Below are 17,805 nucleotides of genomic sequence, written 5' to 3'. Positions count from 1 at the left end.
AAAGTCTCAATTAAAGTCTGAAATGGAGATTAACGTACATTAGCATTAACATTTTAATTTAGTCAACTAAATGATTGGAAAATTCGAAAATCGAAACGGTTCTGAAAACAACTCATAATGTAAATTCCTTACCCCACCAACTTTCGTATGCAAATGCTGATCATTTGGACAAACAGAAAACAGATAAGTGACATGCATCAATAAGTATTTACCCTTACCAAAATAATGTAGATTGATGTTATCAAATAAATTAGTAAGCTTTTCTTCATCCAGTTTTCAATGAAATAAATCGATTTTTTTAGCATGTAATTTGGTAAACATTTGAAGAAAATGGCGTAACTGCATAAAGGGGAAACAACTTTAATGCAACTAAATATAAGTGTTATGATTTATTATAGACGATGTGTGCGTAGCATGTATTTATTTTGATTAAAATCCATTTGAGAACAATCTAGGACTGGAATTATAAGCATTTATACACTTTTACGTCCGTAAAAAGTAGCGCACCAAAAAAATTTGGATTGATTTTTTTCAATGGGGCGAGCGCAAGCCAAAAACAAAAAAAAAAAAATTTTATGTTTCTGAAAATATGCGAGCGGCAAATCCGATGAACAATTTTTTTAATTTGGTGAGGCCTAAAGCAGCTTACATAAACAATAATATTGGGTATATTTTATTGCAACACGTCTGTCAGTCCCGATAGCTCAGTGGTTAAGCATTGGTGTTTGAAAAATCGAATTTTGCGGGCCGTAGGTTCGAATCGAGGAAAGTGATTTTTGTTTGTTTGTTTGTTTCTCTTTCAGGGTAGCCACCATAATCATTCATTTTTCCTGGAATAAATTTAGATAGAAATATTATTGAATTAATTTCTGTTTAAAGGGGACCAGGCATCAGCTCTGTGTAAACACATCGTATTATGAATGCATAGTCACGAAAACACTCGGAAAATTCGTGCAGGTTAAATTCCTCATTGGTATATTGCCAGTATCAGTGTAGTCAACATGTCCGAGGCGTCCACGTCTTTTTTACAAAGAGAAACACTGTTCAGTATAAGAATGATGCTTAATACATACTACAAACTATTCTGAAGGTTATTTCAAGCATCATCATTTTTCCATATTTCAGTTCGTTATTGTATACCATAGTGCTGTTTTACTGCATTTTGAATATTTTCAATTGTCTTTGAAAAAAATGAAAACATAGATAAAAAGCAAAGATTTAAAAAAAGTATAAATCACGGTGGGATTCGAACCAAGGCGACAATGGAAATATAAAAGAATCGCACATGTAAGGCTAACGCTCTACGACCGGTACTAATCTTCTACTTCAAAATAAGCGTTCCAGGTAGTAGTATAATATAAAAGTGTGCACTTAGATAGTGATAATTATCGATTACCCTCCTGAATTGGACTCGTCCGAAATGTCACTCCGAAGTTATCATACACGGACTGTAGGCGTGTTTTTTTCAATGGCTGAATGTATAGGTCAATGCTACTACGATTATAAAGACCCAGCACTATCTAGTAACCTACTTTTTTCGCCCACAAAATCTTCATGAAAACTTCACGAAAATCATTCTTATAATACACTCAGGTAATTTACAGCTATACTAAAGTTTTCAGGTGGACAATTTTGGACCTTCCTGAATAAATGTGTTTTTACAATTTTATCAGCAAAGTTATCAGTCAGTCTCTTTTCAGCATAGTTTTACGAATATAGATGAATAACTGTCTTACACAGTAGAAACAAAATGTGATTGAAATTTAACTAAATACACTGATTTATGTACATATTTGTTATTACTACATTAATTCAATAAAATGTTAAGACATTAAAAAACAAGGAAGAATATCCAACAGGAAAAGCCAAGTTCAAAACACGCAGCCTACCCAAAGACACTCACGAACAACTCTCGCATACCACAAACAAAAATGAACACAAAAGGACAAAGCAAACAAATACAGGAATACAGTGGGGCACCGCCATGGAACGGTCAGTGGCAAAACCACCACTGGGGAGTTTAAACCGGTTTGTGTGCACCTAACCTCGCTCTTATCCCCACAATGTTCCAAAGTCATAAGACAGTGTAAATAAAAGTAAAGTCCACACAGTCGATTAAAATGTTTAATAGTTAGCGGTGTTTGACATGGTACACATTTCGGTTGATCTTTACTCAAAAAATAAGAATGAGTCAAACGGGCGTGACCTATTCGACAGCGAGAAAGAACAACTTTCTCCATGCGAACAGATCTGTTCCCTTGGTGCCATTCCCCTAGAGTAGGTTTGATATCATGAAGTTTATTGAATGAAGCATTGTTCCATGACGATTGCCATTTAGATAAAATGTATTTGTTTATATTGGGCCTAAAATCGGTATGGCGTAATTTCAAATTAGATTGTGATAATAAAAGGGTTTTCTTTGCTGCAATATCAGCATCCTCGTTTCCATGAATACCAACATGACTGGGAATCCAACAAAATATGATAGACTTTTTTAAAGATAGTTCATGAAACCTGAGAAGAATATTTTGAATGAATGGATTTCCCATATTTCGGTTATGAATTGAACAGAAAGCGAGTCGGAAAAGATAATAAATTTTTCTTCACTATTTTCTTTTATAAAATTTAGAGCTAAATCAATAGCTTTGGTCTCGGCTGAAAATATTGTTGCATTATTTGGCAAACGTAGTTTTGATTGATGAAGGAGGCTGACAGCAGCACAGCCAACCTTTGATTCATCTTTTGAGTCTATGTAAATTGCAAAATAGTCCTCGTAAGTTGACTTGATTTCATGATATTTGGACTTGAATATTTCAGGGTTTGTTTCAGACTTTCTAAAGGCAGTTTTCAAATCAAAAAGAACTGTAGGGGTATAAAGGGTCCATGGTGGTGTATCTTGAATTGGATTTTCTTTAATACCATTGAATTCAAAGTCAGTTTCATTCATAGAAAATTTTATGCGAAACCAAACGATTTGATTTGTTTTGGTTTTTCCTCATATGAATCGGAGTACTTTGGTTTAAAAATAATTTCATGAGCAGGATTGGATTTGTTGGCAGCCACTCTTAAAGCATATTGCAATGAAAGTTTTTCTCGGCGTGTGTAAAGAGATGGTTCGTTTGCCTCAGCATATAAACTTTCAACTGGCGATGTTCGGAATGCCCCAAGAGCAATACGAAGACTTTGATTATGGATGGTATCTAACATTTGAAAATAAGATTTTCTTGCGGAACAATACAACCGTAATCTAGCTTAGATCTAATTAAAGCCCTATAAAGTCTTAATAACACCGTGCGATCGGCTCCCCCATCAGTTTTGAAATAACCGTTAAAAGATTCAATGACTTCAGACATTTGGCTTTCAAGTATTTTATATGCGGCACAAACGAAAGGTTGTTAAGATAACGCCAAGAAATTTTGCTTCATCAACAACGGGTATTTTTGTACCATTTAGAAAAAGCTCAGGGTCACAATAATGTTTCCGTAATTGGGTGTGGTGGTGGGGCGGGATTACATGAACAATAAGCGACTGTCGGGAATGATACATTATGGTATTGTCAGTTTGATCTGTATAAAGTTAGTGCATCTACCTATTTAAAGCTAATCGCCCATAACTTATGTGGATTTTTTCAACATGTTCATTTCTACCACGTTTTGCATAGAATGTATATATGACACTGGAAATCGATGAAATAAATGAATATGAAAATAAGATATACATGTAGGTAAAAATGCAAGAAGAATGTTGATTTGTTTCCCTGTCTGTCAAAGCGTTGCAGCGGTTTACTCCCTTCTGCACTAATGGCTGGTTGTTTATTAGGATATCCTGCAAAAATATCATGTATATGCCTTTGCACCATAGGTGACTTTCACAGTATCCACGTTTAATGTTTTTTGTGAGAAAAAATATTTTGCCTTCATTGCGTGAACGAATCGCTTTAAATAATGCTTTGTAAAATACGAATGCCATATCAAATTACATCTATTTACACTGTGTATTTACTCGCCCGGTTCATTTTAAAATCAGATGATTATATTTTTCTCAAATTACAATGAAAACAAAACTTGAATAAAATACATAGTGATAATATTTGATTTACTTTAAAAGCAACGACCAAAGAAAATTGAGGTTATAATTGACGAACTGGTCGTTTTGTTCAATACTACAGCGGATTTCTTCTTCAGGATTATTTTCACGATTTGGCGGTATTATAAAACTAATTTATCAAGTTATAGTGATAGTTTAAAATTGCGATGATTTTCATATCTTTATAAACTTTGTGTAATGTTGTGTCATCCAAAACATAACGTATATGTTTTAAAGAACATTTACAGTACAATTTGTCTGGAGTGAAAACAAAAAAATGTTTGTTATTAAAAGGTTTTGACTCTGTAGATGCTGATTTCGGTAAAATGTAAAAAAGGATCTCTTCATAGTGGCGTTTGCTATGCATTAGTGTCGTTTGGGTATATTAGTTATGGTATATTGAAAGACACATTGACTGTATACATGTATGGTTTTCACAATTGTTGAGAGAAAACAAAATCATAGTTTATTCAACATGTTTAAGCGAAAACAATATTTTGTCTCCCTAAACCATCCAATGAATTTGGAGTACTTTGCAAATTTACCGATGTGTACACAACATGCTCCCTCGGATGATATTATCTGTCGTGTTTAAAGTTACACCGCTGGGTAATAAAAGATACAGAGACGGTCAAATGGACTTAAAGTACTAAAGATCGGCTATAATGCAGGCAGTGACGTTAAGCAGAAGATGTTAAGTGTATATTTATCAATACATTCTTTTTAAAGGATTCACCTAAAAATACAGCGGCAACGAGAAACAGAGCAATGCATTAACATGATCTATGGATCACACTGTAAAGCAGTTACCCCTGAACCTACAAACACAAAAGGTATTTGTTAAAACATCACTATATTGTGCACTTTCTGCTCTTGTATTTAATGCTTTATCTATTGTTATATTAAAGTTCTTTAAATTATCATTTCATCTATTTCTTTTCTGTTTACATTGGTTTTGACGTCTTCAGAACAAGAAATTGCAAATTAAAAAACACCTTATTATATTGATCATAATAGTAAAGAGAATGTGAAACAATACAACAAGAATATTAAACATAGTATGTTTCGTAAGCGAAATCTGGGCATTAAACTGTAAATTCATGCAACCACTGAAAGGCATACATTTTAAGTGCGTTTTAGATATACATATAAGTTACTTAACGGTATACCACTTGTCTTACTATTTGTACAAAGAATACAATACTGTAACACAATCTGACAAAGTATATTATCTCAATCTGACAATGAACATTTTATGGCGTACCGCAAATATTAGCACTTAATTGGCCTATACACATTTCGTTTTATTTTAGGTCGTATTATTGCTATGTTTACTTTGTGCCCTCTACATTTTTATCGTGTATCAAGTATCAAATGGAGAAAGAAATTCGTCATCAGTTAACAACCCACAGCCAGTCAATAGGATTAACTACCGTGACGATTGGAGGTAAGATTGGTGTTTGCTATGCATATGTGCCGTTTGAATATGCATAAGTTCGCACTGCAGTAGATTTCGATATAGGCAGTAAAATTGATTAATCTTATTTTATCATTATTCCATATTTTTCACTTCTCATTTATTCTGTGAAAGACTTATTCAAGGTTCACAGAGGTTCGTTATAGCTGACTGACCATTTTTAAATGTATTGTAGTGCGTGCTAAATCGCCACCTCGGATCGCCAGTGAATGATTTAACATTAACGATATCTTAACATTTCGGTGGTATTCAATGATTGAGATGTACAAGCAGTCCTGCCCGCTGATAACGTTCTTATGAAATAGGATCTCAATTTCGATAGAATAGATATCTTATCATAGGATGTTCTTTTACGGAACAAAAGTCAATTTGAAAGATGGTATTGTCAAAACAAAACATTTTGCAACAATTTATTTTCATAATAATTTGCTGAATATTTGATGTTGAGAGAAACAATCTCGATAGTCAATCACAAAAAAGTAACTTTTGTTCGTTATTACAATGAGACCACTATTAATGAAATTAAAAACCCTTGAAAAAACACTTAAAAATAATGTAGATCATCAGCAGTGAAGAGACAAACTTCATCACATAATTACCATTATCAAAGTTTAGTTGTTTTTATTGATAATGTTAGGATTTTTTTATAATTTTATATTTTATGAATTGTGATAACCTTTTATTCTGTGATAGTCTTCCCATACCATACCATATTATACTTCACAAGGATCACAATGGAAATAAGAGATGGTTTTTATTTCTTTCTTTATGTTATCCTTTGTGTTATAATGTATGTGACATGGCTATATTTAACATGTATACTTGTTCATTGTTATCTGAATGTTGTTACTTATATTGCCATGAATATGTACTGAAATAAATCTGTCTATCTGAATTAACTACATGAACATTCGTATATGTTCAAACCACCAAAACACACACTGGTCACAAGGTACTGCAAGGAAAGAAATTGCCGTACTGCAATTAACAATATATATTTTATGTTTTAGCTATAACACCTCACTCGGAGGGGAATTGAAGGTCTTTAAGGAATCAGTTAACAAACATAAGGGCTCCAGTTCTGATGACTTTATAATCAACAACCTCTTGAATGAAGTTATCAGCGAAGAAGAAGCTTTAAAATACAAACCATGTACAGATCCGAATCTTGCTGCAAATCGTACTCTATCTACATTAACAATTTTAGGTTAGTATCTAGATGAGAGAAATATATTGAATGTACTAAGTTGCTACCAGCATTCTTTCAATGACAATGTTTTACTTTTGGTAGTATAATGCCGTATTGTTGAAATACACTAAAGTTTTTTCATAACATATAACCAGTAACTGACATCTATTTGATTCCTCAAATTATTGCTCAAAATTGGTCAAAGTTCTGAGTTGGGACATGGTCACATTTTGACATAATGCACCTGGTCAGTTCCTTCACGAAAGTTGACTCTAGAGGAATTCAAATAAGCTTTGATCACAAATGGGCTAAAATAAGTAAGCTAAAATTATTAAAACAAGCATTTAGGATTAATTCATTTTGGTTACAAGTCAATATATTTGCAAGCAAGGGGGATGGTTTACAAAATAATTTAGAACTTTATACTTTAACGAACTGTTCTGGTAATTATTTTGAAAGTTCGTTTTAATATTGACAACACTGAATTTGTTTTGTTTGGTGTTGTGTACGTTTCTCATTGTTTAGAAATTCGAGATCATGCATTGTTCTTTAAGAAAAAATAATTAAACCCGTTTAAGAATATCACGCTGTTTATTCACAGGTTCTCAAAATAAGGCGTATGACATAGGAGACAAAATATATGTGCAGGCTACGTTATATGACTCCTATGGAAGACAGAAAACTACTGGAGGAGATCATCTTCGTGCAAGGATATCAAATGCAGCTTTGAACGCCTTCGCACCAGGAGTGGTATATGACCTTAGAAATGGGTCGTACACTATTGTTTTTGAAGCTTTATGGAGCGGTAAATCATATATATCAGCAACTATAGCATACACCAGGGAGGCAATAACGGCTCAGTATAGACTGACGTCAGCTGTAAGTACATATATTTACGCTATGCTTTTTGTTATGTTGGTAGCATGTGAAAAAACGTATTCATATCTAAACACATTCGCTTACTCTACTATTGTGTATAACAGTCCTAGGGTATATCCGTGATGAAAGGAAATGATAAGATATGAACTATAGCCAAACTAATTTATATACTTTTATAACAATTTAAAACTTGTAAGCGAAGATATTATTGTTATGCTTCCGAAGGTGGGCATATTAAAATCGCACTTTCGGTCCGTGCGTGCGTCTGCGTAAATTCGTTCCGGGCTGTAACTCTGCCTTCTTCAACGAAGGGATTTTGGAGTAACTTTGGATAAATGTACACCATACTTAGACGATATGTCGTGCGCAAGACCCAGATCCCTAGCTCCAAGGTCAAGGTCACAATTAGAGATTAAAGGTTAGCAAGGTCTGTTTCGTGTCCGGTCCATAACTGCCATCCATATAAGGATTTTAAAATAACTTGGCGTATATGTTCACCATAAGGAGACGACGTGTCATGCACAAGATGAAGACTCCTAGCTTCAAAGGTCACTGTCACACTTAGAGATTAAAGATTGACAGGGTCTTTATCGTTTCCGGTCCATAACTCTGTCATCGAAATTACTTGGCATAAATGTTCGCCATAATGAAACGACGTGTCATGTGCAAGATTCAGACCCCTAGCTCAAAGGTCAATGTCACACTCAGAAGTCAAAGGTTAACAGGGTCTGTCATAACCCTGCCATTGATCAAGGGATTTTGAAATTACTCGGCATAAATATTCCCCATAATGAGGTGACATGTCATGCGCAAGACCCAGACCCCTACCTCCTCCAAGGTCAAGATCACACTTCTAGTCAAAGGTTGACATCGTCTGTTTCTTGTCTGGTCCATAAAGGTATGTCGCGCTTATGACCAGGTTCTCTCAGGTTAAAGTCAATGTCACAAAATAATTCATACCTAAACTATTTAGCATATTTTGCGCAGACAACTGTAGCATTCTTGGGCACGCTTTGGGGGCATTTGTCACAAATAGTGAGAGCTCTTATTCAAAATGATTTGAATTTCAAAAAAATCATTCACCAATTTTCAAGCCTGGACAGAAATCTGAATATTATTTATACAACTCTCTTATTTAGAGCTTTTTTTTATATACACCTGTCTGATATTTTTGAATAAGTTGCTCAAAATATTCATTTTCTACCAGCAGTAGTATCACAAATATATTCACATAATGGTTTGAATTACTAAGAAGTAAAAAGCAAAGGTGTTAATCATCGATTTGTAAGAATATAATTAATGTAAATATGGCGTTAAGTTAAAACTAATTGTTTTATATGAACTAGGTTGGAAATGTGTTGTCAAAGATAAATGCCCATGTTGTGTAATATCTAAAATATTGAATTGTCAACAATGTATTATTATATTTACTATTGACATATATTATGATGATTGATTGTGCAGCTAAAAACACAATTGTGTTCTTTCAGTATGAATTTTTGTATAAATTGATCATATCTTCTAAGTACCATTGTTCCAAAATCAAACTGAATTCCATGCTTGTGGAAAATGTTACATGATTTTGATATCTACTGTGAGTTATATATTTACTATTTTACATGCAGTGGGATGGGCTTTGTATCCCTTTAACCTCTTAAGATAGGAATAGAATTCGAGCAAATACGTTTAAGGGAAAAGTGCAGTGCTTTCGGTAGAGCTAGTGACTTCTAACATTATTCAGCAGTTGATAATGGATAAGACTTAAGTGGCATAGATTGTTCTATAGACATTTACTCTGCGATCAGTTTTTTTTTTCAAATAAACGCAATTCGTTAAATTGTACGTTTACCGACGTTACTCATGTGACAGAAATGCCTGTATAATTTTTCATTTATCTTAAATAGCAATTTGCCTTGAGACTCATTTTGGCGAAGTACAAAAGTCAGCAGTATCACGAAGACGCTGTGTGTCATCCAGACGACAAACATTTACTTGTGAAAACCAAATATAAAGATGTGTGTAACTTTACGAGCTTGAATTCCGGAATGCCATGGTACTGTGGGAAACCTCTGAATCCAAAGTTACAGTGCAATGACTGGACCTTAGTGAAACATTTGCTCCCAAAGTGGCCAAAGTCGATCAGCATTTGTGAAAAGGAGATTTTAGCTTCTAGGTACATTTGAAATATGAATATACTGGAATATACTACTACAGCTGTTTGGAATTTTTTGCATAAATTTAAAGATAAAAGTCAATTTAAGACTTTGAAATGCGGTGGTTGTGGAGGAATCTAGATTAGCAGATTTAAAGTAAACAAATGATGTATGGCAGTATTATTTAATCACCTGCCATACTGTAAATTTGCTGTCCGTTCTCATAATGTAAATCAATTGATAACTTGAAATGTAGTCAAACTGTATCTTTTGATACAGATCCTTAGAGAGAATGTAAGTTCAGTCATTTTGTTACTATATCAGACAACTCGATGTTATTATAAAGAGAATAAATGCTCAGACTCAAAGTTATGGCAACTACAAAATCATCTAATTTATTTCATAAAGCATTACATATAAAAATGATACAGTAATAGAAAATAAACATATTTGTTTTGTCCGTTCTATCGCCCGTTCATCCGCTTGTGATTTTTTCCAGATCGATCGTTTAAGAAACAGGAGATTTTTTCTTGAAACCTTATATATATGGAGATTGTTAATATTATTCATTTTGTTTATTTGCTTGACTGTTCGTCCATTAATGAATGAGACTTATACAACTGATGGCATGCGAGTTTGAGAGTACATATGTTATCTCATTTTGTTTCACTGTTCCAAACTGTGCTATATAGACAATATCCTGGTCATTAAATGTTTTGTTATAATTATACAAACATACGGGTGCTTAAGCAACAAAACCTTAGTCCGGTATGATATATTTTACTTGCTAATCTTAATAGGTGGGCCGATGGTCTTGTGGTAACACTCTTGACTGTTAATCCAGAGGTTTGGGGTTCGAATGCGGGTCCAGGCACTGGAAATTTCGGAGATGCTCTTGAGTGTCTCCCACCTAATAAAGAGGTCTGTACTGGTTCTTCCCAGGAAAGACGGTTTCACGTGTATCGGTGCTATACACCGGGCACGTTAAAGAGCTGTCTATTCGGAAAGGCATTTATCTAGAAAAGGATTTCTTTCTATTTGTTCTGGGGGCTTTATCTCACTCTGTCCTTCTGGTCAGATCGCTGTGTCTGTACTAGTAGAGGATGAATTTCTCGCTCTGTGTGGCTGCGTTTGCCATATGTAAAGCGCATTTGAACTTATTTATCATGAAAAGGGCGCTGTATAATTCTGGTATAATAATAATAATAATAATGATTTTAACTAATTGCAAAGTAGGAATGTAAATATGATGGAATGAACATAGTGTTTCGTATGAATTTAATATCCATTTTCTTTTATTTTAGATCCCACCAGGTTTTGAAGAAAACAATTTCAGTGGTGGTAAAAGAACACGCACAATACAATGGTTCGAAAATCACTAACTACTATCAACCAAGTATTTCCTGTTCAAGATATAATACCACTAAACTTTGGTATGAAAAATATTCTACTGGATTTTTCATCAACGGGCGTTGGAACCTGCGACATTGCAAAGGTAAAAAGTAAATCGGTACTGCGAATGTCAAACTGGAAGTTACAATAGCCGTGAAAAGTGTTGTTTTCATCTAATTTTTGAGTCGGCTAAAGGCTGAAAGCCTTTTGACGAGTCCTTGCTATCCAACGATTCTCTAAATGGACCAAATAACACAGTGAAGGGATGTAGTTCCATTAGATTTCTCAAACTTCAAACAGTTCACTGCATGAATGAAGTTAAGTTGTGTCAATTCCCTTTGCTATGACCAATATACGATGTAATCTGTCCTTTTTTATGACTTGTAATTGTGCAATTCTCGAATGTAACTCATTAAGCATAAATGTGCATTTAAGAATTGGCGCAGGCTTACAAAGCTTAGGTAAAAATCCACGAAAGCCCAAAATATAGTTCCCACAGGGCTCCAGATAAGATACGTATTAGCGTAAATTACGTATAGAAATAATGCAAAAAAGCATGTCTAATAATTTCTAAGCTATAAAACGTAAAAAAAATACAGAAACGCCCCACAATGCTTTTTAAAAAACTAAATCTGAATCGTCTGGATGAGTTAGTAAAATAACCGATCAGCCTTAATTCTCCCACATTGAACGTAAACACGCATCGTAATTTCTAAAAACTTTGCGTGGGTTGAATTTTGCAGTCAGAAAAACGGATAAATTATCGGAAGAAGAAGCTCTTACTGTTTTTTTTAGTTACTACTGATATTAAAAATGATTTTAATTTTATTTTTCGAGAAATAAACAAATCGGCGAAACATTAAATTGTATTTTTTTGTAGTTTTGAAATCGAAAGTAGATCGTCTATGTTTGGCTGCTTTCACGAAACAAAAACAAACTTTTTATGAAAAGATTAAATAAGAGGTAATTTAACCGTAAACTTCAATGTCAGATACTGCCAATTGCTGCTAAATGTCTTCGTATCATCACAATTTGTAAAATAAAATGTTCAAACTGGAGAAAGTTTTAATCGTATCCGGATATAATATTTTGGGTAAATATCGAGCTGTGTTATGAAATTTTAAGAAAAAAACTAAAAACAAACTGAAACTGGTAGACTATACTGTCAGTACATCAATCATTAGCCGACTCAGGCCATTCAGGCCTTTGATTTTGTCTCTGTATAATAGAAATATTGTCCTGTCCATGATTTTCGAACACCAAAAGGGGCCATATTTCTTGCTAAAAGCAATGTAGAGTTACAGTACTTGCTGTGCAGGGTAAGCTTTAAATGGCAAAAAAAAATGCTCCAAGGTTTAAAGCAATAGCTTTGACTGTTAAGGCAGCATGCCTCCAGATTTGGCTAACAAATAATCTTTCTTTCAAATTGAAGTTTGATCATATTATGAACATAGGAATATGAATTTTTGTTTCTTACATATTTTAAAAGTTCCAAATCAAGAAAAAAAGATGACTGCGTCGGGAATCGAACCCCGGACCGCCGCTGTAATAAAAAGACATTTTCCCGTCGTCGTAACCAATAGCGCTATAGCTGAAGTAGTGAATAATACTCCAAAATATAGATATTTATAATCGAGACAGTTTACCTGGAGTAAAAGCGTGACAAACGCTTTTCGATTTTCATCGTAAAAAGTAGTAAAAACAGCAAATTGTCAAGTGTTTCCGCAACATAATGTTTGTCAGAAATTGAGTTATAAAGCCTTCTTAAGAAATATAGCATTTTATTTCAAGATATCTTAAAAAAATATTTTTTTTTTTTGTTGTCGAACGATTTGGAGGCATGCTGCTTTAAGGAGAAAAGTTGACCTAAACGCAAAACTTAACCAAGAAATCTGGTATTTTCTAAGTCCAAAAGGGCCCATAATTCTTGCAAAAAGCCAGATGGAGTTATGTTTCTTGCTGTACAGAGTCAGCCTTTGATGGTTGCAAGTGTTAAAGCAATAGCTTCGATAGTTTAGGAGAAAAGCTGAGCTAAATACAAAACCTAACCAAGAAATCTGATTTTCTAAGTACAAAAGGGGCCATAATCCTTACAAACAACAGGGTGGAGTTATGGTTATTGCTGTACAGAGCAGCTAATTATGGTAAACAGGTGTTGCAAGTTTTGTAGGAATAGCTTTGATAGTTTAGGAGTTGTAAACATAAAACTTAACCAGACAACGCCGGCACCGACCAAGTGATGACAATAACTCATCCTTCTTTTCCCAAAAATCGGATGAGCTAAAAATGATTGCCATCTTGTATAGCTGATGACTGTAATTGCTTATAATTGAATAGAAAAGCTTATTCTGCCTTACAATTTAATCTTCCAGTTAAGAAAGCTAATCTTATTTTCATTAAAGCGATTGTGATTAATAACCTTTTAACTTATTTAAATTACTTTCTTTTCTGCTCCCAGATAACCAAATACTTGTGTCATAAACAGGTGACGTGCGTCACGGCCTTGTAAAGCTCGAATCTGCGATCCTCGGGTTGGCATCTTAACTTCTGGACGGTTCCTCCTAATTTAAGAGAGACAAATGAAACACCAATGTGGTTTTGTTAATTTATTTTCAGGGTTTCATCGTGCTAACTTTCAAAAATGTTTGAGAAACAAAAGGCTTTACCTCATAGGAGACTCAACGACACGCCAATGGTACGAAGATATGTTGAAACGATATAACTGTACTCAGTATACAGAACAATGGAGGTATGCCAAGTGGAAAAAACCTTCAGGTTGTAAGGTCGCAAGCAATAACTTTACGGTTATCTTGACTACGCATTGTCAACCTTTTTATGTTGGAACATTTTGGATAGACCCAAAATACACCCTCATATCAATTCCAAAACGACTTGAATTAATAGAAACAAACGAAGAAGCAATAGTTTTAATTCATATATTTGCACATATGGTACCATTTCACCAGAAATATTACAGGGATAAAATGAAAAGAATTCGGGCTGGTGTTGAGAAACTTCTTAAAAGAAATAGCAACGTGAAAATTTTCATCAAAATGCCGCATACATATACTAGCGTACATGTTGATAATGGTGCAATAAATGATTTTCCCGGCTATATTTTTTCACGTATAATAGTTGAAACATTTAATGGGTTATATGATAAAGTTGTAGTTCTTGATAACAAAGACGCGACAATTTCAGTCGCTTCACAATCTCTACATCCACATACGTTTGTAGTAGCGTCTATGGTTGATCAAATGTTTAGCTATATTTGTGAATAAATCATAAGTAAGAGACAAAGCTGTTAACCATTCCTCCAAGATCTTCACTGGAACCAACAACCTGCAGTTGAAGAAGTATAAGGGAATTTAACCAGCAGTGCTCAAGGAACGCTGACCCCTGAAAACAAACGCTATAGAAGTTTATTAGTATGTACGTGCATGACACTTCAAAGTTTTAAAGGGACAAAAACCAACGATGAAAATAATAGCAAATGACGGGAAAATATGAACGACGTGTTTGAATTGTTAGTGGCAAAACCATTCTTTTTAACAATGTTGTTACAAACTGAACAAAATCAAAAATGCATATTACTTTTGGATTAAAGGCTATTTTACATGATTTGGTTCTCTTATTGTACAGTATTTTCTTTTTAGTTGACCTTATATGTTTCATGATCCACCTCAAAATATAGTCATCAGAAAGGTTGATAGCTGTGCTAAAATGTTTGAATCTGATAGCTAAGGCGGCTTCGTAATCTCCAGAATTTTCCTTGACTCTGGTTGGTAAAAGTATTACTGAAGAAGTGGAATAGAATCAGTGGAAGAAAAACATGTCGCCCAACCCCCCAACATAAAATGCAAATGTTTTTATTTTTTAAAAAAGGCTACATGATGAATTTTGCCCATTAAATAAAAAAATGTCTCCTTAATGTGTTTGAAGGTTCCCAAACCGGGTAATAAATTTGCAAAAAATGCAAAAGATATAAAACAAAAAAAAATGATCGTATTGTTTAAGTTAACAATTGGATGCGTCCCAAAAAAATATCAATTTGAAATTCCTTTTTAAGTCAATTGGGGGGAAAAAATTTTTTCCAAGGCCCACATTGTTAAATGCTTGTTTAGAGCCTTTCCAAATTTTTAAAACTTTTGATTCACCTATCAGGGAAAGAATACCAAAACTACCAAACCTATAAAAAAAATACAATACATTACTTTTGACTCTTTTTTTGGGGACTTTTCCTTTTAAAACTTGTTATCCCAGTCTTACAATATGTTTTTTCTTGAAAATGCTCCAGGGAAAAAAAAAAATTTTATCCCCAAATGCTCTTCAAAATATTGTAGCCAGTAATAAAGGATAAGAAATTTTTTTTTATGAATTGATAGTTTTTAAACACATTCAACATATATATTACACCAATGTTAGACAACTTAACATGGTAAATAACCGCGGAAATTCCCTTTACGTTTTTAAAAACCAACCAGAATCTCAGCTTCATTTTGACAAGCTTTTTTGATATATAAATTTTATCGTTCTTTCATAAAAAATTGCAGTAAAATAAAAAAAAATTAAATCTTAAGTAGTATTAAAAATCCGATTTAAAACAATATACCCCCCCCCCCCCCTGCCCCTTGTCCCATTCTAAAAGTGCTTTTTAAACCTTTGCCCTAAATTTAGAATACACTTAATACCCTGAAATCTTTTAAATCTTTATTAAAAAACCGAAGAAACTTTTGGTTTAACCAAAAAAAGTTTTATTTTTGGCCGGATGCCAATGTGGACAATTAAAAACCCAAGGTTTAAACCCATTTAAAACCAACAAAAATTTTTAATATAATTGATATAGATGATTTTACAAAATAAAATTATTGTTTGAAAAAAAAGATTTAGATAATTAAATCCTCATTATGTTAAAAAAAAAAACGGGAGAAAAAGGGAAAAAGGGGCTACTTGTTCATCTTGGGAAAAAATGAAATAAATTTTTGTTAAATTACAGGGGTAATTTTTAGATATTCCAAAGCAATTTTACCTTTATTACCTAAAAAAGGGTTTTAACACTTCCAGGTTTAAATTTTTTGGGGGCCCGGGAAAAATCCCCTAGTAAGCCCCCTGTAAATAAAAGGGGATGCAGTATGTAGGCCATTTTTTTGCTTGACAGGGTGGAAAAAAGAGACAGTGAAAGCAAATGCTTTCCATTAAAATAAAACTAAATCAAAAAATTTGGAGAAAGTTTGCAAAACATTTATTTGAAAAAACCAGCTATCAAAACGAAATACACATTTGGTCTCGGACAAAAATCAAAAAACGGGAAAAGGGGGTAGAGAAACCCCCGGGGTCACAGGGAGGATGAATTAGCAGAAAAATTTTCCCAAAAACAATTAAAAAAAATTTTTTGGAAAACAAAAGAGTGATATTTAAATGATATTGATGAATTGGTCGCTATTTATTTGACTGAACTTTTTTCAAAATAAGTATAAAAAGGGGAGTAAAGTACTTGTTCCGTTTTTGATTTTTTTAGTAAATATGCTTGGGTTTTTCCCATTAAAGAAAAACTGGAGAATCTGTTCTGAAGCTTTGAAAAAAAATTTTGAAGGCGTTTCCAAAAATTTAGGGGTGTGAAAAAAAGAATTTATAAAAAAAAGTTTGAATCTTTTTTTGAATAAAATAAGATTATAGTCCATACATTTAATAAAGGGAAAAGGTGTATAATAGAAAGTTTTTAATAAAAATTTAAAAAAAGAAAAATTTGGGAAATATTTTACAGAAAAATTATTATACTTTTTTAGAAAATTTTCAGGATATGGTTGATAAATATAACAAAAAAAACTTTCTAGTATAAAAATGCCCCAACCGAAGCATAAAAATTTAAAAAAGGTACTTTTTTACTTTAATTTTATATGGTGATTTAAAGATACCAAAGAGTAAAAAAAATTTTTAAATTGGTGTCGAGTTCGTTTAAAAGCAAATTAAAAGAATTTGAAAAAGGTATCAAAAAATGGACAGGGGAAATTTTTTTAAAAATTTTAAAATAATAATACAAACCCCAAAACAACACATAAAGTTTTAAATGAGAAAAATTTCAAGGGTTTTCTTTTTATGAACAAGAATTTTTTACCTACACACAAATGTTTTTAGAAAGAAAAATTTTAGACGAGACTAAAGAAAAAAAAGCTTTAGTAAAAGGGAAAAGGTTTTTACAATGAAAAATTTAAAGTTGGGTACCATTTAGTAAATTGAAAGAAATTTAATTTAAAAAAAAATTTTAAAATTAAAAAAAAAATTTAATTCTAAAGGGAATAAAACAAATTTCAAAAACCAAACAAACACCTTCTTCAAAAAAAAAATTTTTAAAAATACTTTAAAACCACTTTTTTTTTTAAAACCCTCATATTTTTCCACTTTCCTATATTTTCCCACTCCCACAAAACCTTTTACAACAACTAAATTTCACAAAAAAATTTTTTTTAAAACACACACACAAAAAAAACAAAATAACAAAAACCCTTTAAAAAAAATAAAAAAAAAAAAAAATCAATAACAATACTATTAGAAATCAGAAAAAAAAAAAATATTCAATCCTTTTTTAAAACGTATTGAAGGAATTTAAAACTTAACGGAATAAAAAAAAA

General features: G+C 32.8%; 1 protein-coding gene across 2 annotated transcripts; it reads left to right on the top strand.

Annotated features, from left to right (window-relative positions):
- The first annotated feature begins 4,002 nt into the window (after nt 1-4,002).
- LOC123548676 (NXPE family member 1-like) lies at nt 4,003-14,797 on the top strand. Of its 2 annotated transcripts, XM_045336152.2 has the most exons (8): nt 4,003-4,205; nt 4,816-4,919; nt 5,400-5,533; nt 6,574-6,770; nt 7,354-7,631; nt 9,536-9,804; nt 11,089-11,279; nt 13,793-14,797. In XM_045336152.2, the coding sequence occupies exons 2-8, from the start codon at nt 4,872-4,874 to the stop codon at nt 14,455-14,457; spliced, it is 1,782 nt and encodes a 593-aa protein (XP_045192087.2). In that variant the 5' UTR covers nt 4,003-4,205; nt 4,816-4,871; the 3' UTR covers nt 14,458-14,797. The 2 variants fall into 2 exon arrangements, with proteins under 2 accessions (XP_045192087.2, XP_045192086.2); XM_045336151.2 differs by having other exon boundaries at nt 4,003-4,919.
- The last annotated feature ends 3,008 nt before the right edge of the window (nt 14,798-17,805 follow it).

The sequence above is a fragment of the Mercenaria mercenaria genome, chromosome 6, assembly GCF_021730395.1.
Source record: "Mercenaria mercenaria strain notata chromosome 6, MADL_Memer_1, whole genome shotgun sequence".
In the NCBI taxonomy this organism is placed as follows: Eukaryota; Metazoa; Mollusca; class Bivalvia; order Venerida; family Veneridae; genus Mercenaria; species Mercenaria mercenaria.
The sequence above is the reverse complement of the archived record's forward strand: the minus strand, read 5'-3'. Positions and strand labels throughout refer to the sequence as shown.